Source organism: Pinus tabuliformis, chromosome 3_2, assembly GCF_031772625.1.
Source record: "Pinus tabuliformis cultivar Carrire ecotype Pingquan chromosome 3_2, CPIR1, whole genome shotgun sequence".
Classification (NCBI taxonomy): Eukaryota; Viridiplantae; Streptophyta; class Pinopsida; order Pinales; family Pinaceae; genus Pinus; species Pinus tabuliformis.
The window spans coordinates 284,516,638-284,543,242 of NC_142302.1; the positions used below are offsets into that span (position 1 = coordinate 284,516,638).

At 34.2% G+C, this 26,605-nt stretch overlaps 1 protein-coding gene across 1 annotated transcript in view; it reads left to right on the forward strand.

Moving 5' to 3' along the window:
- Positions 1–22,365, forward strand: part of LOC149180731 (immune-associated nucleotide-binding protein 7-like) — a 74,890-nt gene extending 52,525 nt beyond the window's left edge. The window contains exon 2 of the mRNA XM_089416250.1: positions 21,930–22,365. Within this exon, the coding sequence (XP_089272376.1) occupies positions 21,930–22,003 (74 nt within the window). The 3' untranslated portion in view covers positions 22,004–22,365. The remainder of the gene's footprint in view (positions 1–21,929) is intronic.
- The last annotated feature ends 4,240 nt before the right edge of the window (positions 22,366–26,605 follow it).

A 26,605-nucleotide genomic window follows, 5' to 3' on the forward strand; every position in this document is an offset into this window, starting at 1 on the left:
CATGCATTCTAGGTGTCCCATACAATCATCTGCATTACATTAGGTCATGGATCAACTGATGGTAGTGGTTCATTATCAAATTTCCCTCATGGTCTTTACTTACTGGCTTATTTTCACAAGTTCAGGTCACTTACAAAGCATCTTTTGTCATTACATTTGAAAAAGCCATTTTTAGGGTTTTAGGTCTCATTAGGTCTAGGATTTGCCAGCATAGTCTTTTCAAAGCTCATAATGGTCAGCAAGCACATGAGGAGGTCTAATAGGGTCTCAAGATCAAAATTTCAATGATGATATACTCAATAAGTGATTTTTTAACAAAGCTTTTATTTTCTATGTATAAAAATTTCATGTAATTTTAATTTTCCTATATGTAATAAGCTTAGAGTTGCTGCCCTTGGTCACCTTGCCAGCTCCAGCCACTGCAAGCAAAAGCACAAGCATCAATGCATCAATTTGTCAAATGATTAAGAAAAGTCAATTTCAATGGAAAAACAGAGTTCAAAACCAAAAGTGACTTTAACATTATAAAATTGGTTTTGAGATGAGTGAAAAAATAAAGTCATTCATATTTAAAGTGAAGAAGGTCCTCTTGGTCATTTCATTGTGCAAATTTACTCTTGGAGAACAAAAATTGCGATTTGGGAGTCAAAGAGGCAAAAAACCTTGTTTTCAAGGCAACTTGGCTTGGCGCTATGCATTAGAGGCAGTGCGCTGCGCATTAGGTAGTGTGTTGTGCATCAGTGAAGCACTATGCATCAGAGGCAGAACTACAGTGTAAATTTGAACTGGTGTTGCGCATTAAGAGGGTGTTGCGCATTGGGCCCAGTGCACTATGCATCAGTCCAATTTGCTCTAAATCATCCCAAATCATGCCATAACCCTCAAATTTTCTACATTTTCCCTCTACAATTAAGTAATCAGTCTCCTAAGGTTGAATTTGAGGTCACATTGGTGTTTTTCATAGATTTTGCATGTGAAAAATGAAACCCTAGTTTCTCTTCATTGTTCACCATCCAATTGTGAAAATTTCATCCCATCTTCACAAAAATATCATCAAATTCATTTTCACTCTTTATTTACCCTAACACACTTCATTCATCTCATTTTCCCATACGCTACTCCCCTAAAGAAAATATTTACCTCACCAAAACCTAAACCCCTCACTAAACCCTAATTTCCCAAAACCATTCCCTTCACTCCCCAACTTCATTTCCCAAGAGTAAAATTTCTTCATACTCATCACCATTCTCCTCTTTCATCACCAATTTTCATCATACCTTCCTCTTATCATTTTCCCTAAGACAAGCACAATGGCAAGAAATAGTGACTCAAGCTATGAGGAAGAAACACAAAGTGACAATTCAGGAGACAACAATGTCAGCCTAGGAGACCTCACAAGGGTGAGAAGATCATCAAAGAGGAGCCTATTAGCATTTCTGAACTTCTTTCTTTCCCTCTTGCCACCACTTGTTTCAGATACCAATCTTTCTTTGAGTTTTGTGAGCTAGTTGAGAGGGTTAAGTATCATCATGAATTTGCTAGACAATTTGTCATCAACATGGAGGACAATATGGTACAACTTGTTGGCATCAACTTCACTATTTTTCCAGCCATTATTGCAAAAGAAACTAGGATGCGAAATGTGGGGGAAAGATGGAACAAGAGACAAAATATCAGTAAATAGAATTATGAACCCTACATTAAAGCCAGATATCATAGTCAATTGGGCAAGGTGTTCCCCTTCAAGCTTTTGGAGGACCAGTATGTGCTATTAATGAAACTCATCATTAAATACTTCACATGTGAGGGGAGGTTCTCAAGACTCTATGCTTATCATATTAGGTTGCTTATGCATTTTACTAGCGTTAGAATGATGAGCATACCATACTTCATTTGCAAAAACATAGAGAGGATGACTACAATTGAAAATAGGAAACCATACCCACAACAGCTCAATAGCATTTATCACTTTGTTGTCATTAAAATTGTTGTTATGCATCAGTTGACTCAGTTGGGAGTGCCATGGGAAACCTTTATTTCCCATGAGATTTTCAAGGGGCCTCAAATGTTTGCATAACATCAAGAGGAAATTGGACCTTCGAGGCAACAAAAAGAGCATGAAAGAAAAACTGAAGAGGCTTACATTCATGTGTTTATCACTTATGAAAAGGGGACAAGAAGACTTTTTGCAGCTTCCAAACGAGTATTATCTACACCAGGGGTGGAAGGGGTCTCGTTCTCTTCACCAGACAACAGGCAAATGTAATCTTCACCTGGGGTGAAAGGGGATTTTCCTTCTTCTTCAGCAGAGTAGGTACAAGACAGAGGAAAGAAACCAATGAATGATTAAGGGTATTCTGAAGGCCAAGACATGGATTTCATTCTGATTGAGGAAGAGGACACTGATTTGGGCTCCCAAAGCTCAAAACTCAAGGATGAGATCATCAAGGAGAAGGAAGCTGAGATCCAAAGCCTATCACTTGACCCTGAGAGGGATAAATGGGTCATTAATTACCTTGAGCAACAGAACAAGCAACTGGAGGAAAAAAAAAAAATCATGGAGCTGTAAACCATCAAGGAAAACCGGTAAATGGAAAAAAGAAGGAAAGTTAAGCTGACTTCAATAGAGCAAGAATTAGAGGCTGACCGAGAATCATGGTTGGAAAGAGTGAATGTCCACCTTGAGAAGCTTCTTGACAAGGCTAATAAGGAGAAGAACATGTTGCGACACATGGCTTATCACTATTTGGCCCGGAACAAAATTTGTAAGACGAGAATAAGAAGCCTAAAAGCCAAGCTAGGGAGAGCCTTAAAGGGAAAAAAGGAGCAAGACAAACTTAGAATCTTAGCTGAAGCTTCCTTGGATAAGCTTAGCAATTGATAAGCTTTCCTCATGCCAATTTTGAAGAAGTTTGGGGAACTTTTTTCCATTATCAAATTTTTAATTGCAATACACAGAAATTTTCCTTTGATGTGCAGCGCCACTGGCGTTGCGCATTGAGCTGGTAAGGAATTTTGAGGAATGGCTTAGATGTTTGCATTCCTCATGAAATAATATGAAAACCCAGAAAATTTCATGAATTTTGGAGGAGATTTAAGTCACCTAAAGGGCAAAAAAACACCTCAAAAATGCCCTTTCTGCCACTTTTTGGACCCACAAGAAGTAGTGTTTGGAGAACTGATTTTTGGAGGGGCAAATGGACACCAAATTCAAAACTTCCCCTTTTCCTAGAAAGTAGATAGATATACCTTTCCAACAAGCCATTTTGGAGCAAATTTGGTGAAGGGTAAGGCTTCCAAATTCATCTGGGAAAAGGCACTGCGCATCAGGAAGATGGCACTATGCATCAGGCACAATTTGCTCAATTATGCTCAAAACTCAAAATTTTCGCCTAGTTTTTTCTCAGTTTGACTTTTTCTCTCTCATGGTGAAACTCATGATGTAAATTGATGTAATTTGATGTAAAAATGATAAAAATTGACTCAAGGAGGTAGATACATTAAGTATAGGTGGTTTTGAACTGAATGAATCAATTTCCATAGTTTTAAAGGCAAGTTGTTCCAATGCCTATTTTTCAGTTGCTAGTTTATATCTTGTTGAAACAGCTCCTAGACTCATGGATTCGACCCCTAATGGCTAGCATGGGTGGCTTGTTGCCTATATCTTGTACTTTCTTAGTCATTTGTCAAGGTTGGACTCTTGTGGATGCATTGAGCACTATTGTACATCACTTTTGTAGTTTGGCAAGGAAATAAACCAGGGTTTTGCAACATTTTGTGGGATTCTTGTGGTAGTGAGAATTACCATTGTGTTCTTCTCTGTAATTTCAGTAGATTTATGTTTATGTGTGCCATCATCTCTTTCTTTTTGCATAACTAAATGAATCAAGTTTGAAAGGTGGAATCCATTTTTTTTTCAGTGCTCTATCTTGGGGTTTATTTAGTTCTATATGTTTTCTACTATTTGAAGAGGACTCATGACACTTGCATTTCCTCTCCAGCTCCTCAATAGTCTTTAGACTCACCATTACATCCATTTCAAAGTGCTAAGACACGTGCCAACATCGCCCACAAAAACCTCTACAAATCTGTGTTGATTTCCCAGACCCAAAGCTGCCTTCCCGATCTGATCCAGCAACCAACCATTAAATTCAATCAAATTCCTCTGAACAAGCATACCTAGCCTAAAATTAGTTTTTATATCAGTTATCTCAAGCCTTCCTTGATAAAGTTTCATTGAGATTGGCAAGGAGAGAGCCCTCTCCTGACCTGGTAGGGCTAGCTACTAGGTTAAGCGTGGTTTGATGTTACCCTGGACCTGGCTTTGTCAGCCTAAGGTAGATTTAGGCCCTAACAAGCACAAGTTCCCATATTGACTACATCAAATCTATCTCTATTACACAATTTCTATATATTTCCCTCAATCTCACTATGTCTGTCTCACGATATATATATATATATATATATATATATATATATATAAGGAAACATTGGATCGGATCATTGGAAGGATCCGATCAGTTATCTCCATGATTTCCTCTAACAAAAGCCCTAAAGCTCGCTATATGCATACATATGTGGTATATTACATTTAATTAAGTGTCCTTCAGACTTTATTCATTCCATCAATTTAGGTCCGTTTTAACAAATTTGTCCCTTGTTTTGTTCTGATGGTCCACGTCCTGTTCCTTGCTTCGCTTTGGATTCCTTCTTTAATTATGAGTGTTCGGATGCTCCTGCATCAAATATCCATGTGGTAGAGCCCTATAAGTATTTCCACATTGATTTAGCTACAAAATTACTCCCCTAACTTTCCACATCAATAAAACCAAGACTACCTTTATCCTTAATAAAATTAGGCATCCCATGTCATCAATGACAATATCTCAACTCCAACATGTTTAACCCACGAATATGACTATAATATTAGATTTGTCACATTGTGAAGGTGATCTCTATTAGGTAACCAATAATATAGTTAATATATATGGGAGTCCTAGAGTAACTCACTTACACTAATCAAATTTCAAACAAATGGGAAGCATTTATTATGCTAGTAGAGGCACTTGCATTGCAAAAGTTGCAAACACCAATCTAACATGGAAACTAGAGAAAGGTCCATACCAAAAGAAATTATAAGATATATTAATATAACTTCTAGATGTACAAAATTACAAGTTTGGGGAATCCAACATTGACTATCACAAAACCCACCAACAAATAACTAGTTTTGTGATCATTAGAAATTTCCCAAAAGGCGTCACCAGAAAAATAAAATAAAAAAATATGTAGAACTATCCACCATAATCCTAATCAACATAAGAAAAAGTAATTTAATCATCTAAAAAATGGTTGTCCACCATTTTTGGACATCAAGAGAAAGAAAAAAATCCCTTTTTGTTCCCACATGTGAGTAGCTTCCGACAACTTGCCTAAGGAATCTTATACCAACACATAAGTATACGATAATAAATGATACCCTTATTGAATAGATAGATGAAAGATAATATGGGGATACATTGATATATTCATTAACACAAAGGTTGAGGCATATGGAATGATTCAAAATAGATCATTATAGATTTGTTCATCTATTTATGTACTTTCTAGGTGGAAAAGCTGGAGGAATTAGTTTGTAGGGCCTAATTTATGGGTATATACCATTTTCGAGATTGGGATTTGTAATCCTCCATTACTAGTTTGAGGCATCAAATGGAATGTTTTCAGGCCAAAAGTTTGTGAGCATATCTTAAAACATCTTAATTTTACTATACACATTACAAACTTTCCAATGGTGTGATAGTAAACTCAACTAAAATACTAATACCGTAGTTACATCTCCCATAAGTTAACCTACCTTATCAATAACCATGTCACCAACTTGATGCTACATCAAACCAATTTATCACACATGTGGGATTCATTTGATTTGATTCTTAAGGAGGCTTACCATCTAAGTTTGGATGTGTAAGTCTTTAAGTCATATTTTTATGTAAAAGATAACTTAATAAATACCTAAATGGTGAGGTAAAATCTAATTAAATTTGACTCTCTAAAAATGACACATTGTAAGAAGGTAATAAGAAGAGAGGGAAGGTTGGGAAGGATTGGTCATAAAATTTTCCTCATTGCATGCAATGGTTTTCCTTGATCAAATCCTTCTTCTCCAACTATCTCTCTCTCTCTTGTCATATCTTTTTTATGTATTCCATTATTTAATTTTTAATAATTTTCTTGTTATTAGTTTCATGGCATATTTATGTGTTTTCTCTCATCCTATGTTGGAATTCAATCCTTCTAGATATTTGTTACAAGATCTGCATGATTGGTATCAAAGTAGATTACCCACTCCATTGGAACTAGGGTTTGAATAATATTTTTCTTATAAAGCTTTGCAGCGATATCCAACCTTGTTTTGTAACATTTGGAGTCAATTTTCTAGACCATACATTATAAGTTTCACCATCAAATGATAATAATTATAGGGTTATCTATACTTAGATATTCATTCAACACTATAGGTGTTATCACTCAAGAAAAAATTTCTAAATTGTTCACATCAGTTCGGTTGTTTGCCAAAGGGTTGGTGTCAATTTTGGGTCTAGTCTTTTCATCTGGTTTTAGAGTCTAAATAGTTTGAATAGGAGTCTTGTTAAGAGTATTGTTGGTATGTATAAAGGGTCAATTCTCTGTCTTAGTCTATCATTGGTCTCACATCTCACATGGATATCATATGTCCAAACTCGTTTTCTTGAGCAGAGGTTGTCTAGGTGATTTCGTAGCGCCTGTGATCATTTTAAAGTGGTTTCGCAGCACATAAATCCCTTTATCAGTTTCGCAGCGCAACATGTTTTAGATGATTTCGTAGCGCATAATTCATATTTTGCACTGGCTGCGCTACGAAATTGGGGATTTGTTCGAATCCATAGCCATTCTTTCACAGCTGTCATATCCATCAAAATCCATAAACAGTTGTCAGCCTATACACTTCGTCTATCATATCCGACCGCTTATCCTCATCATTAGGTCATTAGGTGTCTTGGTACTGGTACATGTTTGCAGTTGTATTTTACTCTGCGGTTTTGGTCGTTCAATCAGGCTTTTCAAAATAGTATCAGAGCAATCGGGGAAATGTTCTTCTAGGTTTTGCTTCTATTCTTTGAATTTGGGGCAGTCTGAAACTATTCCTTGTAAACAATCTTGAGCTCAGTTTTTAGGGATATTCTCATTGTACTGGATATTCTGTTTTCTGAGATTTTACGCCCAGTTGAAAGACGGTTGATGCCCAAAGAAAGAAAGGCAAAGCAAGTTTGCGTAAACTTGATGAACAACCTGAATGGTTTAAAAGAGGCACACGAGGCATATGCTGGAAGCATTAGAAAAGAAGTTGGTTTGGATAGTTTAGCATCTTGGTCTGGTGGTAAGAGGGTAAAGTGGGGATTGAAAGATGAAATTCGTATTGCTTCTGTTGTACAAGATGGTATAAATCGTGGTGCACATGGTGTGACATCTTTAAAAGATACAATGTCTTTTTCCAAGCATCAAGCGTTTTGGACTGAAGTGACTAGAAAATTTAAAGAGGAGATTGGGCACTATCTATCAACAGATAAGCTGTTTCAAAAGTTTAGGAGCATGAAGTACAGGTACTTGAGTATTAAGCAGAGTGATATCCAAGAATTCAACAAGCATGATAAGGACCTTTTCAATCTACTTGAACAGGTTTTTGGCAATGGTAGCTGTGTCACTTCTGATTCAGATATTAAAAGACAAGACAAATCTGGTGCTCCTTTTTCAGGCAATGAAATTGAAGATAAGGTATACAAACAGAGTAGAGTCGAAGACTGTGTTTTTGAAATTACACAGCAGTTTCGTAGCGCGCTACGAAACTGCTGTAGCTGCATGTTACAATTGAGTTGATCAATTATGATTGACAAAGCAACAAATCTTTTTGAAAGGTTTTGTCATCACACAGGTACATGGGAAAGGCTTACAGCACATCAAGGACGTGGCAGTCTGCTCCATTTTGGGTAATTAAAGGATAAAGGACGTGCTTCTTTGGATTCGAACATTTTGAGGCAAACCAAGGACCGACAAACAGGGGCAGTTTCCTATGTTTCAGGGTAATGGAAAAGATGTGTCATTGAAGATCAAACATGAAGCATTAAAGGTCCATCACAGCCACCACCAGAAGGGAACCAGATGTCAGAGAATGAAAATGATTGTAGACCAAGGCTATTATAGAGTTAGAGTCATAGTTGATTTAGATGTCTAAAAACTCCAGTCAACACTTTGTTGTATTTATTAGTTAGTTAAAGGGTTAATAGGTGTCATTAGAAGTAGTTTTTGAATTCCCTTCATGCTGGAGGAGGAATCTCGATCAGTTAGAATAAGAGCTCTATATATAGCTGAAACAACAATGTAATCAGGGTTGGAAAATGTTAGAGAAAAAGACTACTTTTGTAAATGCTATGCAGGGATTGATATATACAGAAGCAGTTGGACTTTTCTGAAGCTGAGATTCTTAGTGTACTTCAGTGAGCTTCATCTTTTATCTTTGAAATGCTTTACTTCCATAGTCTTAATGCTTATTACTCAGGATTCATGAAGGATTTTTTATGTTCAGAATATGTGATGTTGTCCTTTCCTTAATTCTTACAGTGGTATGGATGTATAATCACTCAGAATTCACTGAATGTGCTCTGACTTCCTGTATACATTTATAAACTGTGTGGTCCCATATGAGTTTATGTTCTGAATGTTTAAATGCTGAATGCCCTGACTTCCTTTAGGTATTAAACTATGATCTATCACTTTAAATTCTTTCCATTTGAATACCTTGATGTATCATTACTCAGAACTCATGCCCACATGGTCTGACTCCTATGAACTTCAAGTTATTGAGACTTTCTTGAATGTGTCACTCTTTCATTGAAGTATACACAAGCCTCAGTTTTATAAGAAGAGCTATTTGTTATCCTTATCTCTGTCACTGACTCCATAGCCCAATGGTAGCAAGTCTCCATCTTCCAATCTACAAACATATAAAATCACAAACCATAGAGTTAGCCATCTATCCATATCTTTAATCAATATCATTAACCCTTTGAGAGAGCCCTCTCGGGCTAAGGAGGCTAAGCCTTAGCTAAAAGATTGGTTTGAAATAGTTACACTGAGATAGTCTGATCAGCAGCCTATCAGGGTCCTATTTTGGTGATAACATTTTGGTGCGTCTGCCGGGAGTCTGAAGATTATTCATTCCCGAAATCAAGAGACTGAACTTCTGAAGGTAGCAGGAGCTCAGAAATCTTTTTGAGGCTGCAAATCTACCTTGGCGACTCCATTGTTGAAGAATTCGAAATTCATAGATTCATGGTGATTCCACTGGAGTTATGAAGGACCCAGATGCTACCATTCTTATTTCAAGGTATGCATGCATAAATTTTTCAGGAATTCATGGTTTCCCAAATCATTTTCCCAAGGATGCATATTTTCTAAGGAATGGTCCAAAATTCAATGGAGAAGATTTGAGTTTAACTTTGAAGCATATATCAGATTTTTGTGATTTTACAGAGCTTCTTAGAGTTAAACATGAGGATGTTTGCATTATGTTGTTCTATGATTCATTTCAAGGGAAATGTAAACAATGGATTGAAAGCTTTCCTACCAAATCCATTAAGTCATTTGAAGACTTTTGGCTTATGTTTTTGGAGGAATGGATGGATAGATCAGATGCGGTGGCAAACTCTCCTTCAATTCAAGGTTTCAAACAATCGAATAATGATCATAGTAATGGAGAAACAAATGAAAATTTTTCTTTGTCCTTGTCTTCTTATCTAAAATCATTTGACTACAAGGCAGAGGATAAGATGAAATTTTTGGATGAATTTGCCAAAGACATTGAGAAAGATATTGAACGTTTACAAGGTCAAATTCAATCATATAGTCTTCGTGGTTGTGATCATTCTTTTCAAAATATTTTTATGGCAGCACATAAGGAGAGAGTGTTGCTTCCTTTCTCTTTCATGATTGAGGATGAGTACACTGTTGTTGAAGATCAGTTTGCACAACCAGAAAGTTACAAGAATCATCAAGCTGATCATGTATTCTGGGATCCCATAGCAAAATATATGGAAGAGTTTTATTCTCCAGTGTTTCAGTTTTTCTATGAAGATCAGAGGCAATTTCAGTGGCAGTGGTCATCACAATATCATAGTGGCTCTGAACTCCGATGCAGTCAAAGAAATCAAACATCAGATAAGATAAATGATTGGCTACATTGGAAATTTCACATTGATTGAGCTGAAAGAAGTTTGAAATTGATAGGGAAGGTAGGTAGGAAATTGCAAATAAGCTCAAGGTGGACTGAGCCTTTTTCAATAGATATAGATTTCTTTCTCCTACAGTGATCATCAATTTTAAGCCCGTGTTGAAGGCCCAAGATGCTGGAAAGGGATGTTTGTCAAGCAAATTTCCGTTTGTAATAAAAAAGATAAAGCACTGGACCTACGAGTTCTTAGTGTACTACAGGAGCACACTATCCTAAGTGGAGCCACTGTTATCACTCAAGAAAAAAATTTTAAATTGTTCACATCAGTTCGGTTGTTTGCCAAAGGGTTGGTGTCAATTTTGGGTCTAGTCTTTTCATCTGGTTTTAGAGTCTAAATAGTTTGAATAAGAGTATTGTTGGTATGTATAAAGGGTCAATTCTCTGTCTTAGTCTATCATTGGTCTCACATCTCACATGGATATCATATGTCCAAACTCGTTTTCTTGAGCAGAGGTTGTCTAGGTGATTTCGTAGCGCCTGTGATCATTTTAAAGTGGTTTCGCAGCACATAAATCCCTTTATCAGTTTCGCAGCGCAACATGTTTTAGATGATTTCGTAGCGCATAATTCATATTTTGCACTGGCTGCGCTACGAAATTGGGGATTTGTTCGAATCCATAGCCATTCTTTCACAGTTGTCATATCCATCAAAATCCATAAACAATTGTCAGCCTATACACTTCGTCTATCATATCCGACCACTTATCCTCATCATTAGGTCGTTAGGTGTCTTGGTACTGGTACATGTTTGCAGTTGTATTTTACTCTGCGGTTTTGGTCGTTCAATCAGGCTTTTCAAAATAGTATCAGAGCAATCGGGGAAATGTTCTTCTAGGTTTTGCTTCTATTCTTTGAATTTGGGGCAGTCTGAAACTATTCCTTGTAAACAATCTTGAGCTCAGTTTTTAGGGATATTCTCATTGTACTGGATATTCTGTTTTCTGAGATTTTACGCCCAGCTGAAAGACGGTTGATGCCCAAAGAAAGAAAGGCAAAGCAAGTTTGCATAAACTTGATGAACAACCTGAATGGTTTAAAAGAGGCACACGAGGCATATGCTAGAAGCATCAGAAAAGAAGTTGGTTTGGATAGTTTAGCATCTGGGTCTGGTGGTAAGAGGTTGAAATGGGTATTGAAAGATGAAATTTGTATTGCTTCTGCTGTACAAGATGGTATAAATCGTGGTGCACATGGTGTGACATCTTTAAAAGATGCAATGTCTTTTTCCAAGCATCAAGCGTTTTGGACTGAAGTGACTAAAAAATTTAAAGAGGAGATTGGGCACTATCTATCAACAGATAAGCTATTTCAAAAGTTTAGGAGCATGAAGTACAGGTACTTGAGTATTAAGCAGAGTGATATCCAAGAATTCAACAAGCATGATAAGGACCTTTTCAATCTACTTGAACAGGTTTTTGGCAATGGTAGCTATGTCACTTCTGATTCAGATATTAAAAGACAAGACAAATCTGGTGCTCCTTTTTCAGGCAATGAAATTGAAGATAAGGTATACAAACAGAGTAGAGTCGAAGACTGTGTTTTTGAAATTACACAGCAGTTTCGTAGCGCGCTACGAAACTGCTGTAGCTGCATGTTACAATTGAGTTGATCAATTATGATTGACAAAGCAGCAACTCTTTTTGAAAGGCTTTGTCATCACACAGGTACATGGGAAAGGCTTACAGCACATCAAGGACGTGGCAGTCTGCTCCATTTTGGGTAATTAAAGGATAAAGGACGTGCTTCTTTGGATTCGAACATTTTGAGGCAAACCAAGGACCGACAAACAGGGGCAGTTTCCTATGTTTCAGGGTAATGGAAAAGATTTGTCATTGAAGATCAAACATGAAGCATTAAAGGTCCACCACAGCCACCGCCAGAAGGGAACCAGATGTCAGAGAATGAAAATGATTGTAGACCAAGGCTGTTATAGAGTTAGAGTCATAGTTGATTTAGATGTCTAAAAACTCCAGTCAACACTTTGTTGTATTTATTAGTTAGTTAAAGGGTTAATAGGTGTCATTAGAAGTAGTTTTCGAATTCCCTTCATGCTGGAGGAGGAATCTCGATCAGTTAGAATAAGAGCTCTATATATAGCTGAAACAACAATGTAATCAGGGTTGGAAAATGTTAGAGAAAAAGCTACTTTTGTAAATGCTATGCAGGGATTGATATATACAGAAGTAGTTGGACTTTTCTGAAGCTGAGATTCTTAGTGTACTTCAGTGAGCTTCATCTTTTATATTTGAAATGCTTTACTTCCATAGTCTTAATGCTTATTACTCAGGATTCATGAAGGATTTTTTATGTTCAGAATATGTGATGTTGTCCTTTCCTTAATTCTTACAGTGGTATGGATGTATAATCACTCAGAATTCATTGAATGTGCTCTGACTTCCTGTATACATTTATAAACTGTGTGGTCCCATATGAGTTTATGTTCTGAATGTTTAAATGCTGAATGCCCTGACTTCCTTTAGGTATTAAACTATGATCTATCACTTTAAATTCTTTCCTTTTGAATACCTTGATGTATCATTACTCAGAATTCATGCCCACATGCTCTGACTCCTATGAACTTCAAGTTATTGAGACTTTCTTGAATGTGTCACTCTTTCATTGAAGTATACACAAGCCTCAGTTTTATAAGAAGAGCTATTTGTTATCCTTATCTCTGTCACTGACTCCATAGCCCAATGGTAGCAAGTCTCCATCTTCCAATCTACAAACATATAAAATCACAAGCCATAGAGTTAGCCATCTATCCATATCTTTAATCAATATCATTAACCCTTTGAGAGAGCCCTCTCAGGCTAAGGAGGCTAAGCCTTAGCTAAAATATTGGTTTGAAATAGTTACACTGAGATAGTCTGATCAGCAGCCTATCAGGGTCCTATTTTGGTGATAACAATAGGAACACCTTTACATTGATTCACTACATGCATTGGTTTGGAACAAAAAGATTCCATGACCTCTATAATAAACCATGTTTCTTACAAACCACTGGCATCCTTTTTGGCCCTCTACACTTTGTGTTCTCACACTCGCAATTATTACAAATATATACAACCATGCCATAACTTAAAAAAATATCTATGCTACATCTAGAAGCTTTGGTTACCTCATTCCAACCATTTCTTAGATATCCAATAGTGGCATGGATTCCTGGAAGCACAATATTGAATGGAAAGTAGTGGAGAAATATTTAGCAAACTTCATGTAGCTTCCAAAACCTCCACAGAGAATTTCAGAGGGTGCATGATAAGTCATTTTAAATTATTTCCCATTAGCCCAAATGGGTTTTTTACAAACTTTTATTTCAATTTCTCATTCAGATATATCCATGATTGAAGTTATACATGTTTGTAAAGTAGTGTGTCTACTTGAACATTTTGTTTAAAGAATGATTTTATCACACCAAATATCTTCAATACCTCAATTGGGTCTTCAATAGAAGTTGATTTCATCACTTGTAACAAAAGTTATCAACAAAGTTGGAGTGAGAAGTCTGTTGCCAAAAATTCAATGAAAAAAATGAAGGTTATGGATAATCCACAAACTCATGGTTATGGGTAGACCATATAAAACCCTTCTCCAAGCTTTCCATTTCCAACTTGGCTATGGGTCATCCAACAACCCACGATTATGGGTTATCCACATAAAACCACTCTTTGCATTGGCATGTGTCACCTTGTAATCGTGATGGTTATGGGTAATCTAGCAACCAATGGTTATGGGTGAACCACATAAACCATTCTCTTCATTTGCTCGTAACAATTGTAATCATTATTTTACATTAAACAAAATGGGGTTACTTCCTTTTTAACATGGATAAATTATGAGGACAATTATTTTATAAAGGAGGGGGGGGGATCAAACCAAAAGTTAGGGAACTTCATAAATATGTAACTCACAATGTGAAAACCTACTTAAGGTTGACTCCATCAACAAGACACCTTATAAGAAGGCAATATGAAGAAAGTGAAGGTCAGGAAGGAGAGGTCCCAGACTTATCCTCATTGCATGTAATGGTTTTTCTTAATGATATCCTTCTCACCCAACTCTCTCTCTCTCTCTCTTTCTCTCTCTCTCTCTCTCTCTCTCTCTCTCTCTCTCTCTCTCTCTCTCTCCTTTCATACTTTTGTGATGTATTTAGTTCTTTCATTTATATCAATGTAATTACGATTGGTTTCATGGTAGATATGTATTTTTTCTCTCCTCCTCTCCTCACATTTAGGCCTTCTAATTCATTTCCCCCAATATTTTTATCACAATTGCATGTCAATATTCAAAAATATTCTAAAGGATCCAAAACACCGACAATAATCAAATGTTCAGGGATGCAAAAAATCATAAACTTTACCATAGATGACTATTAATATATCTTAAATAAGTGGCTACTAGTGATATAAGGGGTTCCTTTCATTTAGTATTGTGATTATTCCATAATTTGGTAGAGCATATATCAATGGGATGTTGAAGAATAATAGACGAGGTAGAATATTTTCTAGTAGTCATTCTATCCAAAGTGTCGATGGAAACTCAATAGTGATTGCCCCTTTCTTTGTACTTACATTTCGTAATTAAGAATAATAGAGTATGGCACGGGCCTCACCTTCTATATATGGTTTCTCTCATATTAGGTTTTCCATGTCACATATTGTGTTCATTCGTTTCTATGGTATTCTCATTTTCTTATTTCTCTCTTTTTAGATTTAATGATTTCCATAATTTTTAGCACTACACTTTTAGGGATAAATATGAGATTTGAAATAATATATTTCATACTAAAATATTTTCATAATATTTTAACATTTTTGTAGTGGAATATACATGGCACTTTACATATTAGATTGGTATTAGAGCACACATTTTGGGGGGTTTTGTGGGATTTTGTTGCATCCAATAATTGGCTTCAGAGGAAAAATCTCAAAACCCTAGCCATAATAGATTGCATTAATTGCAACAACCCTCGAAATGAGGCATCTGAGAGATTTTTTAATTTCGATGAAAAAGTTGGTAGATCTGTCAAAATAGGGACTTAGCCATGTATGCACTAGTGAGCAAGTCTATACCTTTTATAGAGGTTAATGGCTCTAACTTAAAATTTGGATTGGATAAGAAAATGTGAGATAATGAAGACCCTGAAAATCGACTAAGAAAGGAGCGCAATAAAGAGTAACAATGTTCTAGTTCCATCACTTCTTCTCACTATTTATTTAAAATGGAAGCGAAAGTGAACATCAAGTCCTCTCAAGGTGAGATTGATGTTACCAAGTTGAACCATTAGGTGAAAGTGTTAAAAATTTATCTTATTGTCCATAACATAAAATACGTGTAAAATATTTTATTTTCCTAAATCAAACTAGAGGGCTATGCCCTAACATTATGGGAAAGAAACATAGAGATACTTAGGCTAGAGAATGATCCACTAGTAACTAAATTGTATGTGTTTAAAACCCTTATCAAGTCTCATTTGGACCTTATTAGTTATGTAGAGGACCTCTAGATTCATTGGTATCACTTTAGGAAAAGGGAAGGAAATAGTGTGGAAGCGTGAGCCACTAGGTGAAAAATTAGTGATTATGTTGGGTATATCTCCGAAGTGCCTATATGCACTCCTAAAGTATTCAAGGGTATACATATCCATTCATAGAATAAAGTGATGCTATGTGAACCTAGGAAGGTTGATGAGGTTAATGTGCAAACATAGGACATAGAGAATATGGTTAAAAAAAGGAAAACTAAGTGGTTCCAAATAGAAAGGCCATAAGTATGCTTCCATTGATGGAAAGAAGAAGTGGAAAGCAATTGAAAATAATAAAATAGACAATACATAAATACAAGGATGAAAACAATGATTCGAACCATTTTAAGATTGATTATAACATTAGAGTTAAGTATTGCAAGCTATATGCAGAAATAAATCCTTTGGATTTTAAGGAGGCAAATAATAACAGCTTTCTAACCATGGACTTAGGAAAATTAGTGGAGAGTAGCCCATATGTGGATGAAAATATTGTCAAAATATAGTGTATAAGGAGGTGAACTTGAGTATCCTTCATCATAAGGAAGAGTATGATATGACTTAACTCTTCCATCTTACAATATAGGTCCAGAAGAAAAAGGTGCATGATCTATTTGGTTACAATTCATGCATAAACCCCATACAAGAAAATAAATTCAAAAATAATGGATTGGAATTTCATGATCACCCTATCCCATATCCATTAGGATGGGTAAATAAGGATGTACACATCAAGGCCTCTAAACAATGATTTTTTTTGTTTGTTATAAGTGAAAAATATATTGATGAAGTGGAGATATATTTAGTACTACTTTATGTCTATGGTGTAGTGTTTTGGTTCTCCTAAATTTATATGAGGGTTGAAATCTTGACAAGGAGAGAAAAAAATGATCACTTATACCAAGATGGAATAATTTCGTCATTAATACACATAAAGGTATGCCAAACGTATTTTGCGTGAGGGTTAGCCAAGTGAAGAGATTGATCATTTCTTGTAGCATGTTTGTGATTTATTTCTTAAGAGAGAAAAAGGTTGCTAAAAAATCAATAAAAGTAAAGGAATCTCTGCTGATATGTTATAAATAGGAGTTAATTAGAATAGTTGTTATGGGCACACAAAGAAGTGGTTCAGAAGAATTAAGGGTTACCACCTAAGAGTGATGTGGAGCATGAAACACATTTTCTACCTAACTCCCTAGTGCCAAATATTGGGTTTACAAAAAATCCATCATAGAAGTAGATGAACTGTAGAATTAGTACTACCAATTCCTACAATACAAGCTAATTTGACCAAACACCTCATCTTGTGTGCCATCTATCATCATAGTACCCAAGAAGCATGGAACTTAGGAAATGTGTATCAACTACATAATTTTGAGCAAGGCCACTCTCAAGATTCGGTGACTTCCACCAAGGATTGACATATTTGTTAAATCCATTGTGACCTACCAAATACTTCACCAAGTTAGATCTAAAATAAAGGTACCAATAGGTATGAGTTAAAGAACAAACCTTGAATAATACCTTCAAGACAAGGAAATTCCTATATGAATGGATAATAATGTCTTTTATTTTATGTAATTCACTAATACATTCACACATTTGATGAATTATGGATTATGTCTATTTCTAGATCCATTCCGATAGTGTATGCAGATGATATATTGGTCTATAGATCTACATAGGATGAGAAGATCTCACATCTCATGTAGGTATTAGAGAATTTGAAAAATCATAAATTGCTAGCTAACCCTAAGAAATGTGAGTTTGGTTAGCAAACATTTGTGTATTTTAAATATATGATTGTTGTGAAGGAATTCAAGATTGATATCGTGATGATGGAGGTAATTGCCACATAGTTAGTTCTTACAAATGCCATTGAGGTTAGGAAATTTATTGCCACAATATAGTACCTACAAAATTTTATAGCACCCATTCTAGCTATAGTTATGCTACTTCATGCCATTGTAGATAGTAGTAAGAGCTTTTAGTAGGAAATAATTAGTAGAGAGCTTCCAATGAGGTGAAATTGAGGATCCATCCAACACTAGTTCTTGCACTACTTAATTTTTAGAAGCCTTTCAAAATGAAGAATGATATAGGTTGATATGTTATGGTAATGATACTTTTGCAAGGACACAAGTAAATATGATATCATTTTGAAATGTTTCATGGTGCAGTCCTAAACTACACCATGTATGATAATGAACTCTACAACCTAGTTCAAGTTGTTAAGAAGTGAAAGCATTATCTAATGGAAAAGGGAACCATTATTCACATTTATCACTAGCCACTATAGTATTTCATGCCCAAAGCAAGATTCAACAAACCAACCACTAAAAGTGGAAGTGGTTTATGTACAAATTTCATCCTCTGATGAAATATAAGAAGAGAAATGTTGACATGTTTGCAAACATGCTTTCAAGGCCACCCATATACAAGATTATAGATTTGGGAATTCATATGCACTCGCATCCTTTTATTGATGATGTATACATGTAAAACATGGGAAATTTCAAATATGGAAAATTATCTTGAAGTTTAAAAACATTGGCGAATCTCACTAGTCCCTAATATGAAAACTATAAAATGTTTATTGATATATTTGTAAAATTATTAAAATTTATAATGATTTTATATATAGTCTCTATATAATGTTGGTGATTTTTAAGGTAAAATTACTTTATATCATAAAACTTGGGCAAACTATTTTTATAAAAAATGGAAACTAATCAATTGTTTTTATTGAAAAATCATTCAAAATTAGCCCACCTACGAATATTAGCCCCTAAAATTTTCCATGATGGAAATAGAGATTATAAAGAAGTGTTTAAATAGAAATAGGGATAAATATAAATAAACAAAGGTGATGGTAAGGATGAATTTCATTTCTATAATGGGTTGCTCTACAAGCTAAACAAACATGTGTTCCTATAGGTGAAAAAATGTAGCTTATTGGAGAGGCTAACACATCCAAGGATGTAGGATTTTTTGTTGTTGAAAAGATAGTTTCCAACTCATATAGGTATGTGTATTTGCCTATGATGCAACAAGATGTATCTCAATTTATTATCGGATGCATATTATGTTATACTTAAAAGTCTAACAATAAAAATCAAGGTTGATGCAATCCCTTGTAAAATGTAAGATGCACATTCTTATACCTCATTAAAGTCCCATTAAAGGGAAAAAGGAAACAAAATGGTGCTTAAAAAGCTCTAGTTGCACTTTGGGACAGCAAGGACCATCTCAAATAGGGAGACCATATTTCTAAATGACTTTTGGACTATTCTTTGGAAGAAGTTGGACACCAATTTGAAGAAATCTACAACTTTCCATATGCAAATTTATGGAAAAGCATAATTAATAAATAAAAAATTGGGACATATTTTGATGGGTTAAGATAAAACACATTAAAATATGTAGGATGAAAATTTGTGTATGTTCAACACTCTTATAATAGAGAAATCCACAAATTACTACTAAATCCCATTTTGAAACTTGTTTTCGGTATTTTTCACCATTTCCCTTGGATGTTGTATATATAAAACAAGGACAAGTGGTGAAATACATCACATAAGAAGCATTTGAACTAAAATAAATTATTGAAATGATTATGGAAATCCGTTTGCGTGCATAACAAACGTTGAAGAAGTCACCAAAAACATATCAGGCCCAACATGATTAACACAAATTTGAAAAAAATTCAAGGTGGGAGGTAGAATTTGGTTGCATATGAACAAGTAAAAGGCTAAAAGGTATTGTCAATAACATTAAGGATCTATAGTTCAGTTCTTTTGAAGTATTGGAGAAGGTAGGTAATAATGCTTATAGAATTAATCTACCCTTATTTATGCTAATTTACTCAAAAGTAACAATGGAAATTCTAAAACTCTATGAACCTTTCTAAATGACTTCTGGACTATGCCTTGGAAGAAGTCGGACACCAATTCGAAGAAATCTACAACTTTCCATATGCAAATTTATGGAAAAGCATAATTAATAAATAATACATTGGTACATATTTTGATGGGTTAAGATAAAACACATTAAAAGATATAGGATGAAAAATTGTTTATGTTTAACACTCGTATAATAGAGCAATCAAAAAATAACTGCAAAATCCCATTTTGAAAATTGTTTTTGGTAATTTTCACCATTTCCCTTGGATGTTGCATATATAAAAGAAGGACAAGTGGTGAAATGCATCACAGGACAAGCATTTGAATTAAAAGAAATTATTGAAAAGATTGTGGAAATCCATTTTCATGCATAACAGACATTGAGGAAGTCACCGAAAACATGTCAGGCGCAACATGATTAACACAAATTTTAGAAACATTCAAGGTGGGAGGTAGAATTTGGTTGCATATGAACAAATAAAAGGCTGAAAGGTATTGTCAAGAACATTAAGGATCTATGATTCAGTTCTTTTCAGGTATTGGAGAAGGTAGGTAATAATGCATAGAGAATTAATTTACCCCTATTTATATGAATTTACTCAAAAGTAACAATGGAAACATTAAAACTCTATGAACCTGTGATGTTGAATCAAGAAACTAAAGAGTAGGTCCCACTTACCATAGAGAACTGAGCACTAGAAATTTACACAGAGTTGGCAAAAGATACAATTTTGCAAAAGAAGTTGATAACGCCAAACAAGGAAAAAATGAATTTTGGTAAGTTAGGTTGAAACAACATCTTCTAAAGAAGGCCAACTGGTACTACGGGGAGAAGATAGACAGAAATTTTTCTTCACCTCATTCAACAAAATATTTTGGGAATAAAACCTCCCTAATTGGGGAGATATGGTCCAAAATGGGCCATTATATTATATTTCCTTTATCTTGGCACTTTTTGGGTGGAAATTTAATAGGAATTATGTTATATAACCCATTTAGGCGTAGGCCTTGAATTTGGTAATTTTGGGTTTGGAACCTTTCAGGGTCATTTTGAGTCATCAAATAACACTTTCGAGGGTCAAAACATTGTGAGCTTATCTTGCAATTATTTTGGGGTTCAAAACTTTATGAGCATAGCTTGTGGTTCTTCAATGTTGTTCCACGTGTCAAAATATTTTTGGTGGCACGAAAATGACCTCATTCAGAGTTAGTATGTGGAAGTTATTCCCCTCATAATTTGACCTACCTTGTTGAGCACTAGGGTACCAAGTGGAAGCAATGTCAACCCTAATTACTTACACATGTAGGGCTAGTCACACATGGACTTTCAAGAAGATTTAAGATGGTCCAAAAAGCTAACATTAGTTGAGGGTTGATGCATGCAAAATACTTAACGTTTTTTCCAAAAAAATATTCACCAATTTCCATTTTTTCTAAAAATTATTCCCTCACATTTTATAGTATAATATTATCTTACTTTTAAAATGACCTAAATTTTATATAGACTAATATAAAATCATTAGAAATATAAATATTTTTACAAAAATATTACCAAACATTTTACAATTTGCATATTATGGATTAGTAAGATTCTCCAAAATTTCTAAACTTTAAAATAAACTTCGACACTTAAAATTTTAGTTAATGTCCCTAAAAACTTAATAGTAAGTACCTCTTTCTTTATACTTACATTTTATAATGTTTTTTATTACCATGTGAAGTTCCTTTTACGAGTGTTTTTGTTTAGGAGGCGTTTGCGTTTCTATGAGTGTTTTGTTTAGGAGGCGTTTGCGTTTAGTGTTAGGATTTCCTGCACGATTTGATGCAGTAGTGTGGAGGTTGGACTATGGGTGTGTTGCGTTAATGAATAAAATATCGTAGAATTGGCAATAGACTAAGTTAAGAAGCCTTCAAGTATAGGTCTCTTCGACCCTAATATCAAACTAGATTTTCTAATGTTTGTTTCTTGCACCTTACATTCACCCGAGATATTTTGATTGGGGACTCTTCATATTTTACGTCTTCGTGTAATTACGATAACTTCTGCCCAGGAATAAAGATTGGTTTAGATTTTGCATAAATGGCAAGTTAGATTAAACTGTATCCGTAAAATTTGTATTAAGGTCGTTTCCTGAAATTGCGTATAACTCTGCCTTATACTGCGTTTGATCAGGTATAACTAGAAAAATGTTTGAAGACCAGTTGGCAGCCGAAAAGATTGCACGTGAACGGATTGAGAAAGAATGAGTGAGCTTAATCAGAAATTGCAGAACACGCACGCCTCCTCCTCAAATCATTTATGTGCCGCAACCGGCTCCTCCTCCTCCTCCTCGTTTCCCTCCTAAAATTTGTGTCATCCTCCTCCTCCTCCTAAAATTTGTGTGATTATGTAAGGTGAATAACTTTGTTTCTAGAACATACAACTATGGTCCAAAGGATTTCGACGTCTTGTAGGTACCTATTTTCAGTGGATTAAAATGATGATTTTAAAATCATTATTTTTAAAGCCAATCCTTTCTCCTTTGAGATTGGAATCTCATTATGCATCGGGCTTGAATTTTATAATTATGTTGAACCTTACGACTATCACTATACCACAATTTTATTTCACATATACTTTTATGTTAGTGTATTAAATTTTGTAATTAATGTCTATGACTTCATATTAACTTCTTTTAATTTAATGGTGAATTGTATTTTGAAATTATAGATTATTTGCAGAGTCCAAGATATATCATGGAATTTTCAAAATATTATCGTTGTTTTGATTTCAAAAATTTATAAAACAGTTATCGATATTAGATGATCATTTATTTTATTTTATTTTCGATATATGAATTTTGAGTATTCTTTTTTAAATTTGCTAATTATTATTTTGCTCGATTAATTTCTTATATGAAATAATCAAATTTATTTAATTTTTTTTAACATAAGAATATGTGATAAGTAGTGGACTTCCATGATCAAAAGTAATAGATGATTTGTAAAATATTTTTTTTTGATATCAAAATATGTAAAATATTTTGGTGATTGAATTGGTTCTAACCTCTATATCCAAGATCAAGATTTTGCACTTTTTAATTTGCTTCTAACTCAAATTAATTATATAAAATAAAATAAACACATATAATACATACTTGAAACATTACATAGAATCTTAAATAGAAATTACACCCATGGAGCATTATGGCATTTATTACGTTTGAATTTCATAATTACTTAGAATAAACTTAAACATCTATATAAGTTGTTACCCAACAACTATCCAAAATGAGAAATTTCAATATTATCCAAAAGTTTTTGTAATGTATTCTAAACGTTATTACTAGATGTTTTTTTTCTCTATTAGCCTTATTCGTTTCTTTACACATATGGTATAACTTACAAAGTTCTAAAAATAAATTCCATGACTTAGTATTTTTTTGAACAAACTAATGTGCCTTTTTCAACTATAATAATTATAAGCGATGGAAAATATTTTGATAAATTTCATACTTACAACATGTGTTATCTAACATATTTTAAAAAATTAGTAAACACTCCTCGTGGTCATTTTCTTGGAACATGTCCTTGAAATCTCACAACACTAAAAATTCTTCAATCCTAAGATCTTCATCTCTAATCTTAACAAAAAATGCAACAAATTGAAAATGTTTTTTGAAGTGTTTTTGGAAGCATTGCTTCAATGGAATAAATGCAATCTACCATATAATCCTAGGAGTGCCTTAAATAGTTTTCATGTTTCCTTCATCGCTGTTGCAACCAAAACATTCATTATAACGATGGTGCCACATCCATTTCATTACCACAAATTCTGTAATGTAATTATGAACATATAATGTTCAGTTGCCAACATTGATGTTATGATGTCAAACTCTATTATATGATGTAATGTTTATATTTACTAATAAAAATCATAGAGCTAAAGAAATGGAACGACCAATAGATTATGATGTCTTCAGGACCATGAAAACTTGACTTAAGAGGAAAAATATACCTTGGGTGAAGATTTCCATTTGATTTGATGGTCAATCTTTCCAAGAAATTGAAATGTTGGGAAGATGAAGGGTCAAGCTATGATTATAAAATTAAGTGGGAGGAGCAATCAAGGTGTTCTTCCTCTTGGTTCTTAAGCTTCCAGTTTCTCTTGTTTCTATTAAACCCATACATCTCACTCTCTCACTTAAAAAATTTCAATTGGAAAAAGGAATTGTGACAGAGAACTAATTGTTGTATAGTTGATAAATCACCTTGTGATGCTTGTTGGATAGCTAATAAACCACCATGTTGTGCTTCTTGTATAGCCAATAAACCACCTTGTGTTTCTTTCTATATAGATTGTAAACCATCCTCTGCTGCTTGTTGTATAGTTGATAAACCACTCTATGGTGCTTGGTGTATCGATGATAAACCACCCAGTGGTGTTTTTTGTATAGCTAATAAACCATCCTGTGGTGCTTTATGTAGAGTCGAGAAAACACCATGTGGTGGTTGTTGTATAGCCGATAAACCACCTTGTGGTGCTTGTTGCATAGTTGATAAAACACATTATGGTGTTTGTTGTATAGTTGATAAATCACATTATGGTTCTTTCTCTACAATAGATAAACAACCTTGGTGCTTTCTATTAGATGTAAATTAAGAATGGCCAATGGGTTCCATATTTTGATTATTTAACCAAGCCTTTGGTGTGAAATCATCAAGTTTAGTTATTTTTCAAGGCATCAAAAGTTGACTCAGGGGTGGCCAAGCATAGTTGACCCTATGCTGCGGTGGAACGTGGGTCACCCTACCTCAACTTCTAATTTTTTTGGGTACAATACATGCATATTTATTTCTTGCATAGATGGTTTAGTGACATGCATTATTATTTAATTTCTCTCTCTAGAAAAATTATATGTACATGCATTTAGCCTTTCGCAAATTTATCATGGAAGTAGCTATTATATTGTTTTGTTTTAGCTTTATATATATATATATATATATATATATATATATATATATATATATATATATATATATATATATATATATATATATATATATATATATATATATATATATATATATATATCTATATATATTAAATATTGTAACAACATAGGTTCACAAAGATATGCTTATTAAAATCTTCTTTAATCACGTCTTGTTGGCATTTCTGTTATATCTTTTCTTCTAGGAGGTTCTAGAAGATGAAACTTGAACCATAGTGAGGGGAAATCTCATTGATCGTCTAGTCCAATTTTCAGATTTGGCTCTCAAAGTTTCACAAAATATGACCAGAGGAAGTTGGACTTCCTAAATTCTTATTTAAAAAGGTCATATTGGATTTTTTCCTATCAAAATTTCTTATTGGAGGTTGTACAAGAAAAAACTTAGACCATTGTAAAGGGAAATCCTATTGATCATCTAGTACAACTTTTAAATCTTGGGTCACGACGTTTTAGGAAATATTATTAGAGGAAGTTTTTCTTCCTAAATTCTTATTTAAACATGTTATGTTGGCATTTATTCTATAACATTTCTTCCATGGGGGTCCAGAAGATGAAACTTTGACTATAGTGAGGGGAAATCGCTCTCGTAATCTAAACCAAGTTCTAAATATTGGTCCATGATATAGGAGATATGATTGGAGGAAGTTGATATTCTTGGATGCTCTTGAAATAATGAATCAAACAAGTCATGTTCACATTGATGCTATACATTTTCTTATTGGAGGTTCCAGAAGTTGGAACTTGTACCATAGTAAGAAAAAATCCCATAAATCCTCTAGTTTAATTTTAAGAACTTGGAATGCTATAATTTAGTATATATGCCCTGAGGAAGTTGCTATATTAGTGTGCATGGAAAGTGTTTGGAAAAATGCCTGAATGGTCTAATGATCCATTACATACAAACTATTTAATGAAATTCCCCAATGTCAATGTTGATTTTTGGATGGGGATAATATTGTTTCATGTTAACATTGTAGATAATCTATGCATATTTGCATGCAAATCATTTGAAGAAATTTGTTAAGAGGGGTTTTATTAAAATTTGTAGACAAACTATTTGGTAAAATACCTCAAAAGAAAGAAATAAATAGTTACATGATTGAGTGGTATATTTTAGTTGGTATGTTATAAGTGGAAAATCAAAACAATGTTTTTTATTTGATTTAATGCAAAGTGTTTGCAAAATGTCTAAAAAAAAGGACTACTTAATTGGTTGTATACACAGAATTAGAAGAAAGTTTTACATGTAAAGTGTTTGATGACATGTATGAGTGATGAAAATCAAGTCTTGCAAGTGTAGTCAAAATTTTATTGATTAATTTGGTTTGACCTTTGTTTGCAACATTTACTTGCTGAAATTCTAAGTGTAAGGGCTTGAGAGTCTGGTATGGAATTGCATCATTTCAGTGAAAATTCTTTCTAAGGGAATAAATCCTCACAGAATATAGGATTTTTTTAATTGGAAAATATGATGTTCCCCTATATTTTTTTTTAATTGAGAGGTATTGATATCTAAATGACTATCCTCAGGTCCCTCGTCTATGCCTTGTATAGAGAACTCCCCCATAATCTCGATGAATCTTTATATTTCTTGGTCATCCTTAAAAATGTTTAACACTTTTAGGGATGGAAGGTCAATACAAGACCTCAATCTCGTATTGCAATTTTGATTTAGTAGGCGGGATAAAGGTCCCCGCAGGTATGGAAAAAGCATCAGCTAATTGTTTTTTTAATCAAGGGATAACGGTAAAATTTATGGCCGAGAAAAATTTATCGATTAAATCCCACACCTAATTCCAATAAGCTCTTAATCGAGGATGTTTTGTTTGACAATTATTCGTTACTTACTTAACCA